This window comes from Morone saxatilis, unplaced genomic scaffold, assembly GCF_004916995.1.
Source record: "Morone saxatilis isolate NCDOM2014 unplaced genomic scaffold, NCSU_SB_2.0 Contig14, whole genome shotgun sequence".
Classification (NCBI taxonomy): Eukaryota; Metazoa; Chordata; class Actinopteri; family Moronidae; genus Morone; species Morone saxatilis.
Genome location: NW_023339696.1, coordinates 10,835,042 through 10,851,637, shown reverse-complemented (window position 1 = coordinate 10,851,637; position 16,596 = coordinate 10,835,042). Strand labels below are relative to the sequence as shown.

The following is a 16,596-nucleotide window of genomic DNA, read 5'->3' as shown; positions in this document are numbered from 1 at the left end:
ACAGTACAGAACTCTGCCAGATAATATAATGCAGAAACAGTCGCAGCCAGCACAAGATTCTCTGTGGAAAACTTAGCTAGAGGCTGTTGCAACCACACAGCCGCACACACACACACAGACACGACACACGAGGAGCACACACGACAACACACACCACACACCACCGATAGAAGGCAAGTGTTATAACAGATAGGGTTGTTCACAAGAGAATTCAGAATCATCTCTGAGGAATAAAGGAAGCATGGACAGACTGATACATGTATAAAGAGTACGATACATCAATACAATATAATCCATCAATAGATTCATACCAATCACACAATCCATACATCATCATCTACAAACCTTACAATCATCTTTCCAGTTGACTATACTATCGCATAGAAAGATAGACGCAGCCAGGCTGAGTAGGCAAGGGCCAGCACCACATACGCAACAGCATACAGCATATCTGGAAATCGGATCAGCTGCCGACGCAGAGCAAAACGCCGGAGACCAAAACAACGGACTAAGGATAGATGATAGATGATGATGATAGAATAGATGAATGTGATGATGATGTGTGTGGATAGGATGATGAGATGTGTGATGTAGAATAGATGTGTGTGTAATGATAGGGTAGATGATAGTAATAGATAAGTAGTTTAAGTGTGATAGTGTAGGTGTGTGTGATGTGTGTGATGTGTTGTGATGTGTGTAGTGTCAGATGTGGTACGTATTTTTGTTTGTTTTTCTTTTTGTTCCCTTTTCATCCACTAATTCTGTCTGTATCATATTGTTCTATTAGCTTTTTGCTCCTCATGATATTTGGAATATGTTTTGTCATGTTTGTTGTGGTCTTAATTACTTAATAATTATATTTTTTATGCGTTGCCTTTTAAACTTACTAATAAACTGTGGATGCTGCTAATTTTCCAAGCAAAAATGTAATGTGTTTTCACACTTTTTTTTAATAAAAGTTGTTGAGAGCTCAGACATTTAATTGTAATCAGCTTCTCATCCATTTTGCCCTACACTAAATCCCATCACTAATTAAACAAGAAGCCACCGAAGTCTGTTGGTGGTTGATGATCCCAAAATACCGCGGTAACCACATTCTTTGTTTTTTTTCCCCTATTTTTGCGTGCAGAGGAGTGTGAGACGCGACCAGGCCAGCGGGAGCAAGCGGAGGCTGTGATGCTGGCGTGCCGCTACCTTCCTCCCTCCTTTCTGTCGGCTCCCGGCCAAAGGGTGGGCATGCTGGCGGATGCAGCCCGCACCCTGGAGAAGCTGGGAGACAAGAGGACCCTCCACGACTGCCAGCAAATGATCATCAAGCTGGGAAGCGGCACCACCGTCACCAACAGCTAGAGAGAAGGGACAAAAGGGGGTGGGGGGCGATGCTTAGAGACATGCATGGACACTGTATATAGAAAAATCTTTGACATACAAAAAAAAAAAAACAGACAGAAAAGAAAAACCATACAGTCTTTGGCTTTTGGCGTGCAGCTATTGAACAGATTTATTCAACTATACAGATTAATATCAGACTGTCAGGATCTGTCTTCATGGATTGTCCCTCCCACCACCCCAACCCCACATCAGGAGGCACTTGTTGAGTTCACACTCTTGTTGCTGTGGATCATTACCAGAATATAAGAAGCATTTTTCGCATACCGGGCTGAATCCCCTTGCGAGAATGCATTGCAGTTCCACAGTATGTCCACAGAGAGGAGCCATCACAGTTCAGTGTGAATGATGTATGTGTGTGTGCGAGTGTGTGCGTGTGTGAAGCATGAGAGAGATATTTGCCCTGCGTTTATTCAATATAGTCCCACCCCAGATCTTTCCGACATAGATGCACCTTCTACAGGCAGGAGTGCTCAGTGGGTTGGCGGTGGCGGGCTGCTCTGATCGGCTGCAGCGTGAGGTGTCTCTGGAAAAAAACGACCAAACTCGGATTTGTCCGACTGTGGGCTTGTTCAGTGGGGAGCCACTCCGCAGATTGTTCACACAGTTGATTTGAATCATGTTTCACTGGTGATAATCCAAGGCGAGGCGAGCCACTGCACAACCTCTGTGTCTTTATCTGCACTAGCCCTGTGCGGCTGAATTCAATGAGATGAGTAATAATATGGCTTTATGAGGTTATTTTCATAGAGGTCTTTTTTTTTTTTTTTTTTTTGCTGTGTACATATTTTAAAATGTATTTATAATCTGTATGAACTTTGATTACGCAGTATTTTGCATAAGCAGAGTGATAAATGCTTATTTTCTTCCCCTAAACTATTCGGAAGCTTTCGACCAAGCCCAAATAATGTCGTTACAAAACGGGGACAGTATCAAGTTATTTGCGTCACATCGTCTGACTCAATGGACCTTTTGCACTGTTGCACACGTACGCAACTATGGTGGCAAAGAAAATTGGCAGCGCCCAATTCTGGCACTACCAACTGACTACTCAGACTCTTGACAAGAACCTTTGGCACTTTTTGCGACAAGTTACATAATTCATGCAGCCAATTTCAAAATAATTGACCGTTATTATTTCCAAAGAGGGCCTGTAGTGAGACTTCTGGTTTTCCTTTGTAGCTCCAACATAAAGAGCAATACTTGCTCTTTCAGTCATTATAGTTCATACTCCTAGAGAACCACAGGTAATTGATTTGTAGAGAACTGTTAAAAAAAAAACTTTGGCATGTGTTTTTTGTCCGAGGACCAGTATGTTTTTATAGTGTGTCACTATTCTAATGTGAAAGACTGAAAGACTTTGCATTGACATGAATGAGACCGAACCATGTCTAAAGGTATCCATGTATTCTTTAACTGACATCTTTTCATCTCTTCCTTGTTCTTTGGTTTCATCCTTTTATGATGTAAATATTAAAGCATTTTGTAAAGAAGATTATAATGTTTTCTGTGGTGCTTTGCATTTTAATGGGGTAATGGAGTTTGATACCACATGATGATGATGATGATGATGATGATGATTATGATGATAATAAAAAGTAGTTAAAAGTCTCCCCCCACTAAAATTATGCAAGTAGGTCATGTGCATACGTCATGTAAAACAGGCGAAACATACAGAAAATATCTGATTTGGGGAGAAATGCGGAAATAAATTAATCTAGTTAGTGTATTCCAAAAACAGTAGTAGTTGCCTGTAATGTGTGTTCTTGGATGCACATTGGAACTTATCTGAAGGATAAGCATTTTTTTTTTTAAATATCAGATTGGAAGCTTTGAAATACGGCTGAAATTATTTGCCTTAACTGAATTTGTTCAGGTAGGAGAGTGAGAAAATGGGCTGATCCAAATTATACCTCCAGTGTGTTAATGTCAGTGCATGTTCAGTAAAGACAAAAAGAGCAGGCATTGGTCATAGCAGCATTGAAAGGTGCTGGTATATTTAACATTGGCGTTACAAAAAACATTTCAAACAAAGTGATGCTGTGTCATCGATTCCAAACAAAGAGACATGAAAATCAATAAAACGGCATGCTCCAACTTAAGACAAGTGACATTCCCAAAAAAGGTTGTTATTTTTTCATCAATGGATTCTTTTAATAACATTTTATAAGCAATAACATATTCCATTTTATAGAAAATAAACATCTCTAGGAAATACTATACACAATTATATTAGTACATCACATCTTACATTTAAACAGCATCAAATACTTATATACACCATTAAATAATGAGCTTCATAAAAGAGAAAGTTTGGTGTGGCGTTTTTTGCACTTTCTTTTATGCTCTAATACTTAAATATGTCTCCTTTTGATATGACCAGTACTCTGACTGACACCCTGTACAGGGCATTGTTACATAGCATGGAAGAGTGAAAGAGGCTACATTTGAGATACACAAACAGACAAGTGTGTTATGAAATCTGAGTCGAATGTATATCTTTCTGCACTGCTGTGGTAGGTGAAATAATCATACATCATGGCAATGTTTAACAGTAATACTTCTGAACTGTACATAGATATGAAGTGAAATGACCTGACTCCCGGCTGGACCCTAGAAGCCCTGATCTGCGACCTGTCTAGTGATGATGGCGGCGTCTACTGTACATATTGAATGTGCACACAGTTGAAATGGAGTAACACTCTTAAACAGAGTTATCTTTTTTTTTTAATTTTTTTTTTTTTTACTTTTTTTCTTTTTTAATTTTGGAATAACACAAAGCCTGACATATACCAAGGGTGACGCGATGATGTCGTATACCGGTAGTCATAATGCACATCAAAATACATCTCCGAAGATAAGAGCATATTAAAATACTGCGTCCATTTTTTTCTTAACTCTTCAATATCAGAATATTTAGAACCTGTAAAGCACATCATCATGTACAGTTTCCTTTTTTGTTTCATCTTGTTTTAAACACAAACGCACACATTGAGATAGTACATCCAGTGGTTGGCTGCTGCTTTTCTGATGCATGACATCTTGAATTGGAGATGAACTTCTTCACTCGCACGGACACATATACACAAACACACTGATGATGTGGCTGTAGAATGACAATTCTATGATTATTACACACACACACACAGGCACACGCTCACACACGCTCACGCACACGCATACACACCTCTTGGCCCACAGACAAGGTGGCCAGAGGGATGCTCCTGTCCAATCAGTGTCCGCCAGGTGTCTGAATATGATAGCAACCCATCCGAAGGCAGAACACACACACATTCCTCGCTCTGCATTTCAAACAGCCCCCCTGTGCACTGGGCCCTAGGCACACAGTCTCTAAAGCGCAGTCTATCCTCCTGTTAAATAGTGCCGCTGCCTTCCAGTAAGGGGCTCAGTGGAGGAAACACATTTCCAGGCCGGGTTCAGGGAGCAGCTATTCTCTGTGGAGCCATTCTCCTGGGTGTGTGTTGCTCCTAGCTTCCCCTCGGCACAGCCTTTTACCCTCCCCCAGCTCCACTGGCCGATGTGCCTGTCCGTCATCAGTCATCACCGTGTTTTTTAGGTATAGGTGGCTGTTAGGACAGCATTTTTGTTTGCCTTGCTGGATAGGTAATGCTTGACTGGCTGAGAGGTGGTGTTGGTGGTGGAGGTGGTTTACTGGAATATCTTACAGGTCCTGTAGAAAAAGGGAAGAGAGACTGACATGAATACAGGTCACAAACACACAGATGAGATGATGATGAGATGAAGTATGAGCTGTGCCAAAGGTTTGGAGGTTGTCCTCTATGACTGCTACATTAGCCTCGCACTCAGCACTGCGGAATACTTGCAGCATTACCTGCAATGTATGAGCATTTATGTGCTGTTGATATGTGTCTAAACTATTATAAATACTGTACAGGGATGTGTTTCTTAAGATATGTGCTGTAAATGCATCTTTGTGAGTGTGTGAGAGTGTTTCTGCAGACCTGAAAGTGAGCTGGCTGCAGTGTGAAGGAGTGGGGAGATGGATGCAGCTGGCCAGTGAACCAGCTCTACTGTGAAAGACACAGCAGGAACGCCCACTAATTGCGCTGGTGGTGGTGGTGGAGCGCTTTCTCGTCCCTGATCCTCCTCTGCAGCCCCCCAGTATCTCTCCTTCACTCTCTCCCTCTTTCTCTCTGAACTGCTAGTTGCCCATCCTTATGGCCTGGACTCAGACAAACAGCGTTGCTCTTTCTTTCTTTCTTTCTTTCTTTCTTTCTTTCTTTCTTTCACTCCCTCTTTAAAGTTACCCTCCCTCCCTCTCTTTCTGTTTAGGCCTACCTCCCTGGAGTAACTCTCATCCTTTTACACCTTCACTCTCACTGTTTTTTTCTCTTTTTCTCCATCACCGAGTGCCTCTCCCTTTGCTGCCCTTCTTTTCTCTTTCTATCTCTCTCTTTCATTCTGTCGCTCTCTGATGTAACTGCCCCCATTCGTCTTTTGTTCCCACTCAGCTGCAGCACAAAACAGTTTTTCTTCACCCTGCCTCTCTACCACTCACCATGTGTGTGTATATACGTGTGTGAGGTTACAGGTAACCTGCTAATGAACCTGTGTGGATGCACACAATGTGTGTCCCTTCGCTCTAGAGAACCCACCGCTGAAGGCAGCAAGTGTATGCAGTTTCATCAATATGTGTGTTCCATTACTCTGAAACCAAGTGAACACAGGCGCAGAGAGAATTTCAGAGGGGGACCCATGGGTGGGGTGGGTGCATGCTTGTGTGCGTATGTGTGTGTGTATGTATGTGTCTGCTCTTCCCTTTGATTAGGCTGCTCAGCGCAAATTGGCGCGGCACAGACCCACACACACAGACCTTCAGATCCCTCAGCTGATGACAGCTCTGCCTCAGCCCGCTAACAACAGTCTCTCTCTGTCTTGCTCTCCTTTTCTCTCTGTTTCTCATACTCTATTTCTGCTGCTTAGACGTGGGAGTTGAGGTGAAGAGAGGCGGGGAGAGGAGTAGAGAGGAGATGAGAGAAAGAGAGGGAGGAAGGGATGAGGAGGGATGAAGGGACGGCGGCTGAAAATGGAAAATGGGAGCTCGCAGGAGATGAGAGGTGAACAGAGCTGAGAGACGGAGGGAGCTGGAACAGCAGGGGAGCGCAGAAGCAAAATAAGGGTAACATGAAAAAAAAATGGAGGGAAGAGAAATAACGAGAGAAAGAGTGAGAGAGTGAGAGAGAGAAAGGGTGGAGAGAGCATGGGGAGGATGGCAGGCAGTGATTCTGGGTGGGGTGTTTTGATCAACAGCCAGCTTTTCATCCCTGTCAGTCTGCACAGAGGAGAACAGGAAAGGAAGAGGGAGAGGGAGGGAAGGAGGGAAGGAGGGAAAGAGCGATGCAGAGAGGGGAGGGAGGAAGGGAGGCTACTGCCACTGCTGCCTCAATGCACCGCTGCTCCCTGCTGAATGTCAGCATCTCTCCCTCTCTACCCCTCTCTCCCTCTGCATTTGACCTTCCTCTCTGTGCTGCAGTGTAAATACGCCACCACCAGATGGCCTCTGTCTTGTTGACTGTAGAGTGGACTCTTCATATTAACGCGAAAACAGTGACCCCTTGTAATTGCAGTGGTCTGCAGTCATAACAGTGGGTGCTGAGTGACAGTAATACACAAAGGGCACATAACTAAGTGTTTACACAGCGAGTGGTGGTTGATATGGGTTTAGCTTGCCAAGGTCATTGGGTACATATTGATTTGGTAACAAAATATCAGTCAGTCCAAGATGAGATCCCTGTCCTCATGAGTTACATACTGGCATGGGAGTAGATATGGTACTTGATACCTGTGTACAGTGGGCACCAACCTGAACCCTTGTGTTTTCTCGTTTGATTCTTTCTCTGTTTTACAAGAGCCGACAATTGTGTTTTCTGTTCTGCACTGTATCATCTATCCAGCCATGGTGCTGCTGCCTGTGACAGCAATGTGTGAACTCAAGTTTTTCTGTGCTGAGGAGACGGATGAGGGGTGGAGTGGGGTGGGGGGACAGAAAAAAATAGGATAGGAAGGGAGGTGGGGGGCAGAAGAATGTATAGTGGGTCTTTAAGCAGAGAGGGTGTTCTAATGGGAACAGCTACTGTACATCAACATAAATAAAAACACTAATATCTCAGAGGTTGTTACCGTGGGAGATGCTAAGGCGCACTGCCTTAGTTACAGAAATCCTCTCTTTTTACCTCTCCCTCCTTTCTCCTATGCACAACCCACTGTTGGAGTGCAGGGTGCCGTAATAATTTTCTGCCTATAACTATAAGTCAGCGGAAAATATTTGATACATTTATTCACTAGTGTTGAATCTTTTAATTTTCTTACCTCGTGTTTAGGACATTTGATGGAGAAGTCATCGTCGTGGAATGTGCAGCCTAGGCAGGAAGGGAGAGAGCAAAGAAAGGGAGAGAATAAGGTACAGTATCGCAGATAAATGAAACAAATAGCACAAGGTAAATGCGCACAACAACCCCCCTTGAAAAAGCCAGATAAATGACAAAGAGGTGGGGTTAAAATGAAAAATGAGCAAGAAAGAGGCAGAGGGAGAGGGAGAGAGCAACAGAGGAAAGAGAGAGACTGAGTGGATGAGTTGCGGCGCAGGCAGGCAGGCAGTCAGATATGGCTGGTGCACTCAGCAGGATTAAAAAGGGCCTCGCTCTGCTCCCTGTGCTGGCTAGGCAGACGTGGCAGGCCTTCTAATCCTCACACTGTACTTCCTTGGCATGAGGTAATGTAAGGGGAAGCCATACAACACATGTGCTGACACACAAACACTCACTTATATTGACAACAAAGACCAGGGACACACATGCAAGCACTGAAGGGAACGTACGAAGGCAATGTGGTTGTAAGACACACGTAGGAAAGCATTTAAGCAAGCTTTCAAGCAGGAAAGCACACACATAGATACGTGCAAACACACACACACGCACATTCATTCCCCAGACAGCAGAATGGATGGACGGAGCCACAGGGGTTGTGGTCAATAATGCACACATACACACCCTCCTCCCTCTATATCTCCCCCCTCTCTTTCTTGCACACTCCAGGGTCCCACTTTTCTCTCATCATCCCCTTTATTCAAAGCTCCCTCCCTCCTTTCCTCTTTTGCTCTCCCCTAGCACTCTCAGACATCTCTCCTCGCACTCAATAATGTTACTTCTTGATGCATTTTCCTTCTCTCATTTTACCCACATCCACTTTCCCTCCCCTCTCTTTCTTCCCTCTGCTTTCATTTTTCTCATTTTTCTACCTGCCTTATTTGTTCCCCTCCCTATTGCCCTCCAAACCCACGTTCAATTTCCCATTCCCAATTTTCCTTCTCATTTCTTCTCCCTCTCCCAGACTTTTCTTCTCTTTTCATCCCTTGTTGCTCTCTTCCTCTCTCGCTGTGGTCTCTTACCTATCTCTTTGGCGCAGACATAGTGGTATTTATGAGAGCAGCCTCTCCAACAGCAGCTGAGGGACGCCCCCACAATCTGGCACTTGTAGCAGCTCTGGGGTTAGTCAGACAGACGGACATATGGACGAAGACCAATAAAGAAACAAACAAATTGACCGATAGAAGCACATAGGGTAAGAGAGAAGAAAAAGAGGGAGAAAGTTAACACCGATTTCTCAAAGAAGCAGCACATATTCTCAAAGTGATTTTATATAGTATTTCTCTAATAAGCATTCACACATTATAAAATAGTACAAGCATCAGTGAAGATAATTACTATCATACCGTTTGGGCTGAGTTTGTGGCAGCCTCCTTCAGTCCGTATAGCCTCCCAGCTACCATAATTACCCCCTTGGTCCAGATGGCACAATTTTCATGGGCCCAGTGCTCCTTAGCCTCTGCCTCCACTTGTAGCCTTTGGAACGTGCTGTTACCTTCCCCTTGGTCACTTGAGGCTCCTGTGCTGATGGCTTGGAGCTGCTTTATCCGCCTGAACCTTTCTCGGAGAGTTAATCTTCGTGGACCACCCTCCTGACCCATTCTTTCTGTTCTTTCTGCCCGTCGGTAGCGCCAATGATGTTGCCTGCTACTACTGCCCTCTTGAGTGGATACTTCTGTGTTGCCCTCCTTTTCTGTGCTGCCCTCGCCCTCATTCTTTGAGGAGTTGCTTGGTTCTTCACTACTGCTACTATTGTTGTCATTGGTCTTCTTGGACTCATCCCTGAGGGATTCTGTGTGCCTGATCGTCAAGATTTTGCGCGGAACACCATCCTCTGTGTAGTAGGGTCCACACAAATCACCTAGGTCTCTGTAATTTGCTGGCTTTCCACACAGGCTGCATGTAAGACACCTTTCAATTAGATTTTTATTTACTAAGGGTCCCTGTAGCAAGGCAGCAGTGTGTGGCACTACCTTTGCAACTGTAAAAGGATTCCTCATTCTGAGTATGCCCTTCTTTCTACGTCTCTGAAATATCACTGCATCCTCGGGCTTGTTGACTATGGCACACCAAGAGGAAAAGTCTCTAGAGTTGTTAATCCGTACATAAGGACAGAAAGACAGTTTCGAATTTTGATGGACTGGTTTGCGCCTGATTCTTTTCAAAGAAATAGTCTCAGTCTGTTTTTCTGATATTGTCACTACAGGACCCACAACACATGTCTTCTGTTTTTCCTCGTGTTCTCCTTCCTTTCTTTCCTTTTCTTCTTTTTCTCTCTCCTCTTTTTCGGCCTGTTCACATCCCGCAGCCCTTACTACTGCCTCAATAACCTCAATGGCATCTTTCATCCCAGGTTTTGGCCCAGGCTTTTTGTGGACCTTCATTGGCTTACCAGGAATCTGCTCTGATAAAGCTTTGCCTCGTTTCCTCTTGGTTGGGTTTGCTGATGGTTTTCTGCCTCTCCTAGGTTTCTGGATGAGTTCTGTGCTGGTAACCTGGGGGGTTTCTGTGATCTCATCTGGGCTGATTGGTGAAGGTACTGTTGCTTCTGTGGGGGTTGCCTCTTCTGCCCTCTCCTGTTGTTGTTCTGCTGTTTCAATATTTGTCTCCTCAACTGTCTCTGTTTCTTCTACAGGGGCTTGGCCTTTTCTCTTCTTTCTCCTCTGCTTTAGGTGCATCTCATGGTTGTTTTTAATGGCCCTCTGCTTGGCTAGCCTTGGTGTTGTAACTATTAGGCTCCCTGCTTCCAAGGCTACTACTGAGGCATCTGTGCTCTCCACCATGGCCCATCTCTTCCTTTTAGTTCTGGCGGACTTAGTGGCAGCAGGAGATAGATCTTCTGACACCTGTTGTATCCACTTTCCTGGAGTCTTGACTTCTACTGGGGCTTTCATTGAACTCCAAACCTTGTCAACATCCTGCTGTGTCCCTTGTTTACTGTTTTCTTGTCTCGTCTCCTCCTTATTTAAAACTTCTTCTACCCCTTGTCTTACCTCCTCTGATGCAGATGACTCTTGATTCACCTTATGCTTTTCTTTTTCTTGTAATATCTCTTTTCTCTGTTGTTTCACTCCCTCTTGTCTAGACTCAATGCGTTTCATGTCTCCCTCCATCATTGCAGTGCTATTAATGAGCATAGATGTCTCACCTTCCTTTAAGACATGTTGAGACAAAGCCTTGGTTGTCACATCATCAGTTAGAATACTGTCTATCTGGGGAATTGCGAGGTGTTTCTTTGAACTAGGAGATGTAATTTTCTGCACCATGGCCTCATATTTCTGTCCTCTGCCTTTGCGTGGTGGGAGAACTTTTGTTTTAGTAGGGCATTGTGGAGGCACCACAGGCACATCATTAGTGTTGTCAGTTTCACTGGTGTTGGCAGGAGTGTCTTTGGGTGGAGGAGTGACCCCAGAGGCTTTCTTGGGTGGCCCTCGCTTTCTTCTGGGGGCTCGGACACCCTTCTCTTTAGGTGTAGATGCAACCTGTTCCAGCAGAGGGGGTTGAGGTGGTAAGGGTTTTTGTTTGGGCTTTGGACCCCTCTTTTTCTTTACTGGCATTATAGAATGTTCTGGGCTAGGTTTTCGTTTTAGTGGAAGTGATGTCTTTTCTTCAGATTGTTCAGTTGGGACTAGTGGGGCAAATGGTGCAGGAGGATCTTCTGGAATATCTGTGTTTTTGATTGCATTAGGAATGGGAGTTGCAGTTTGTTCCATAGTGACAGACTCCTCTACTTTTGGAGAAACATCACTGGCTTTAATTTCTGGGTGTGTCTGGGGTAGAATATCTTCCTCTATGATTTTTTCTTTTTCTTTTGACAGTTTTTCTTGCGAGGGCTTCCTAGATCTCAAGACCATGTTCTTACCCTCCTTCTCTGGTACCTTTGCCTCATGGTTTGTGGCTTGTTTTTCTTCCTGGTTGACTGGTTTTACATCCTGGTTTAATTGTAATATTGTAGTTTTTTGGCTCTTCCTGCCCCTGCTTTGCAGTCCTGTCAAAGGCTGAATAATTTCTTCTTGTTGTACCAGCTTTGCTTTAGAAAGTGAGCCTTTGGGGCGACCCACTGGGGCCTTGATAGGTCCAGTGTCAGCAGGGGTCAAAACATCTGAAGGTTTGGGTCCAGGCTTAGGTCCTGGTTTTGGAACAGGTTTTAGAGTTGGTTTTTGACCAGGTTTTGATCCAGGTTTTGGCCCAGGTTTTGAACCTGGTTTGGGTCCTGGTTTACGCTTCACAGGAGTCTCAATTTTCTGTGGCAGCTCTGGTTCATTTGGCACAGGTTTTGGTCCTGGTTTTGCTCCTGGTTTAGGTCCAGGTTTTAACCCAGGCTTTGGTCCAGGCTTTAGGCCAGGCTTAGGTCCTGGTTTTGGACCTGGCTTTGCTCCTGGTTTTGGCCCAGGTTTTGGTCCAGGTTTTGGCCCTGGTTTTAGCCCTGGTTTCGGCCCTGGTTTTGGGCCTGGTTTTCTTTTCACGTGAGGCTCAACTTTTGGTGGCAAGTCTGGTGCATTGAATGAGCGAGTGCACATTCTTGAACGAAAACCATCAGTTAGTATTTTGGGAGTCTGGCTCACTATAGATTCCTGATGAGCCAGGTCCATTTGATCTGAGAATAGCACAGTTTTGCTTGGAGGCATGCAAGGTTTCTGTGTAGGTGAGGGGGTTCCTTCCTCTTCTTTTCCCCCCTCTCTCTCCAAGCTTAGCTGTCGCCTGATTCCAACACCTGAATGCAAGATTCTTCTTCTGCCCCTGGCATGCTTACGTCCAAATGCCCTCGGCTGAGCAGATGGGGCCACAGGCTCTGGCTTGGCCAAGGGGGTCACAGCACTGGCACAGCTGATGCCTGGCTCCATGTCCTCATCACCTTTTTTTGGAGAGGGCGGAGTGTCTGCCCAGGAGGGGGCTGAGGGAAGTATCGACTTCCCTGGCAGCTGAGGAGAGTCTGGCTCCAGCACTTTAGCATCACTGTGATCAATATGATCCCTGGCTTGAGCTGGAGGTGTTGCCTTATCATTGAGAGCTGAGAAGACTGGCATAGCAGACTGAGGCTGAGGAGCAGTGTCACCAATGGCCGACTCCCTCGCAGTAGCATCTGCTGCTGCTGTTGCTGCTGCTGCATTTGGATGGGCAGGCGCCCCAACAGACTCGTTGTCAGTATGGAGCTCAGTACTATGACTATCTGTCCTGCTGCAGAGATCTCCAGGAAGCTTCTCTGGCCCATCTCTATTATTCATGTGCTCCCCAGTTGATGGCTGGCTCACTTTCTCCCCCTCCCCCAGTTCTTCCCTAACCTCTGCAGACAGAGGAGGGGAAAGAGGATGTTGCTTTTGTTTCTCTATTTCATCTTCAACCTCTTCATCAGCCTCCTCCTCTCCTTCCCCTTCCTCTTCGTCCTCATCATCTCTGCTCTCTCTCTTGTCTGAGTTGCTCTCGTCCAAGGCCTCAACCTGGGGGGTTGGAGAGGTGTTCTCTGAGCTGTCCTCCTTCTCTGTGGAATATTGATCCTGTTCAAGGTCACCCCTAGAAATGAAAGGCAATGTTTTCACTGAGCTCTCAGAAGCAGTTGGAGACTCAGATTTGAATGCCTCTGATTTCATCTCTTGGCCAAAGTGTTCCTTGTGGCTGGAATCAGAGAGAGCTGCTGGGGACTGTTCAACTGAGTCTCTTGCATCTGGGTCATATTTGCTCTGGACCTCTTGGTACACTGTTTCCTTAAAGCAATAGTTTTTTTCTGTCACCCCTTTGTTTATGTTGCTGTAAAGAGCTGGACATTTCTCTTCATCTGACCATTTCTCCAGATTCTCTGTAGATTTAGTTGTGTCTGAATCTCTCTCATGGTCAGGAGATTTTTCTGTTGTCACCTCCTCTTTATCAGCTGATTTCTCTGTCCAGGCAGATTCTTCAAAGTTTTCTTTGACAGGCTCATTGATATTCTGTATATCCGAAGGCGAGTCCCTTTCTTGTTTCATAGGACTGGGGACTGTAATGCTCGTAGGAGACCTCTCATCGCCAATGCTCTTCACTGGAGTACTCATGCCATCTCCTCCCTGCCCTGACTGACATCTAGTAGGGTCAGGGGTAAGGTTGTGCAGACCTGAGTCCCCAGACCTGGTGGACATATCATCTGGAGACGTCATTGAGCATGAAGATGCTGTGTCCAGGCTGAGTTGTGTGTTATTGGGGGCTTGTGCAGGACTTCTGCCCTGGCCGCAGTAGTAGTAGCCCCTCTCCAGTGGTTCATCACTACTGCTGGAGTAGCCTCCCTCATGGAGTTCCATGGGCATTTGCTGGTGCTGTGGGGTAGAGTAAGGGTCCTGCATGGGGCCTCCACCAACACTACCACCACCACCACCATCTGGATATGGAGGAGTCTTATACTCCTCACCCTTTTTAGAGGATGCTCCACTTCCAGCACTGCTGTTGCTCCCGCCACTGTTGCGCTTACTGCCTTTCTTATTGGCCACCAGGGCCTCTGAAAGCAGGAGCTGCTGGACATTATTAGAGATGTTCTCTACCTGAGAGGTGAGGGCATTCAGGCTCCACAAGCTTGGGTTTGACAACAGCTTTTCTGAGAAGCGTTCTTTCATGGTGGGGACCTGTGGTGTGGTAGTGTAGCTGTGTGGGGCTGCATGCGGCACATTGGGTGAGGGGTGTGAGCGTGGGGGCATCAACATGGTGTTGGTACTGGCTTGCTCCTGCATACCAGCTGAAGAGGATGAAGAAGAGGAAGCTGCCCCAGGGGTCATGGGAGGTTGACCATACTGGAATGACTCTGGATTGGTCATTAGTGGTGAAGGGGTGGAGCTGTATGAAGGGGAGCGCCCTACAGAGCGTGCAGGTGAGTGGCTTGAGGAGGGGCTACAAGTCTGATAATACTGTTCTGGAGATCTGACAGACAGCTCAGACAGACAGTAGTTTTGTTGTGGTTGGCTGTAGTGTTGGTATTTAGGGTGGGGCTCCTGGGGGTTGGTCATGGCCTGTAAAGGGGGCTGCTGCTCATAACCTCTGGAGGGAGGCTGTTGGTACCCATAACTGTTCTGGGTTGACCTGTAACCCCCCGGCTTCAGATTGCTGTGGCTACTCATTTGTCTGCCATACTGGGAATTTGGTGGCATGTTGTAACCTTTATAACAGTGGGGCATAGGGCTGCACTTTTCCATGTATGGTGAAGGAGAGGGTGAGTGCTGGGGGTAGTGCAGGTGACTTTGGGGGTACATGAGAGGGGAGGGAGCAGGGTTCGGAGGGTGTGGTTGGTGGTGGGGGCTGGTATAGGCAGGGGTAGACGGCTGGTGGCACTGGGTCTGTGAGTGGCCCAGCATGTTCTGGTCTATGTACTGCGAGGAGCCAGGTGCAGTGGTACCACCAGCCTCCATACGCCCCACCATCTCCTGCTCATACTGTGCTAACTGGGCTGGGTCCTCCCATTTCTGCTGGAGGTGGCCCTCGCTCATATACTGGGCTGAGTAATTCCCAGGGCCCATTGGGTTACCATAGCCCCCAGGACCCTGTAGGTGCTGACTGGGGTTTGGTGGGGGCACTTTGTTTCCTCGATAGGATTTCTTTGCCTGTGAGGTTGCTGAGCTCCCATTTCCACTCCCATTCCCTCCACTATTGCCTGGGTAACCAGGGTAGGCTTGCTGGCTATAACAGTCCTTGGGTCCTCCTGCAGTTCCCGGTCCTCCAGCTGGAGGCATGCTCGTGGGGTTTGCCAGTGAATGAGCTTCATAGCCTGACCTGGTGTGCCCTGGGCCTGGGCCTGGCCCAGGATGTGGACCAGGGCCTGGGTGTGGGTGCTGGGGATGGGGATGATGCGGGTGCTGTCGGTAGGTCTCCAGGCGGGATAATTCATGGGGCTCCTGCTGGTAGCAGGGTTGGTTGCTGTGGTAACCACCGCTGCGCTCACGGAAGGACTGCATAACTCTCTCCGTCTGTAGCCAAAGCAGGGAGGGGGAGGTGAGGTGAGATGGGAAAGGGGGGAGGGGGTTAGGGGTTCTGAAGGCAGGGAGAGAGGGGGAGAGAAAAGAGAGAGAAATTATAAGGGTTAGCACCGTTGAGCCTGAGGTTTATCCAGTCTGCATTTTCTCCTTTCATATTCAATGTCTGATTCTATTTCAACATCCACCTGTAGTCAAAGCAAAATCCTTCCCCTCTTATAAAACCATGATGATATTTTTCACACTCAGTCACACAGACATTCAAACACACAGGTGTGCACAGTATGTACATACAATATAATGTAGATTTTCTATTCACAAAAACATATCAATCAATCAGTCCAATCAATCAATATTCAATTCATTGGCATAATTTGATTTCACAAAAATAACTGTATTTTAGAGAGCAGTAATTCTTTTTTTTTTCTTGTCCACATTTAAAGAAATTGTGCATATGTTTGTGTCTATGTGCATTTGTGTGTATGTGTGTGCTGTGTGTGTGTGTGTGTGTGTGTGTATAAAATGGCCCCTCAATGGTGCAGGCTCCAGGATCTGTTTCAGCCTCTCAAGATGGAGGGGCAGACATGTGATGCAGTTTCTGGTGCAGTGATTGACATGTCTGGGAGAGAAAGGAGAAAGAGAGAGTGGTATGTGGGAACTTAATTACCTATCTGTAATAAATAAATAATCAATTTCAATCTGTGTGTATGTGTGTGCATATGTAGGACTGTATGATTGAGGCCAGGAAAATGTTGAAAGACTGGAGGGCACAGCAAAAAGATATCTGACATCTGAAGAGAACTCATGTTGGGTCATAACACTGGTTCTGAGTCTGAGCTGAACTCACCGACAGAGCCACAGTGGCTATTTAGCTT

The 16,596-nt window shown here is 46.1% G+C and overlaps 2 protein-coding genes across 3 annotated transcripts in view; one reads left to right on the top strand and one right to left on the bottom strand.

Annotated features, from left to right (window-relative positions):
- The window catches only part of srebf1 (sterol regulatory element binding transcription factor 1), a 16,984-nt gene extending 14,097 nt beyond the window's left edge, over nucleotides 1–2,887 (top strand). For both annotated transcript variants that reach the window (XM_035655037.1, XM_035655038.1), the window contains one exon: nucleotides 1,130–2,887. In XM_035655037.1, coding sequence (XP_035510930.1) covers nucleotides 1,130–1,350 — 221 coding nt within the window. In that variant the 3' untranslated portion in view covers nucleotides 1,351–2,887. The remainder of the gene's footprint in view (nucleotides 1–1,129) is intronic.
- Nucleotides 2,888–3,387: 500 nt separating this feature from the next.
- On the bottom strand, nucleotides 3,388–15,865 carry LOC118323113 (retinoic acid-induced protein 1). The gene is given in 4 exon segments (XM_035655035.1): nucleotides 3,388–5,080; nucleotides 7,741–7,790; nucleotides 8,819–8,912; nucleotides 9,143–15,865. Coding segments are annotated over 4 exon segments (6,876 nt in total). The 3' UTR covers nucleotides 3,388–5,071.
- Between the last annotated feature and the right edge of the window lie 731 nt (nucleotides 15,866–16,596).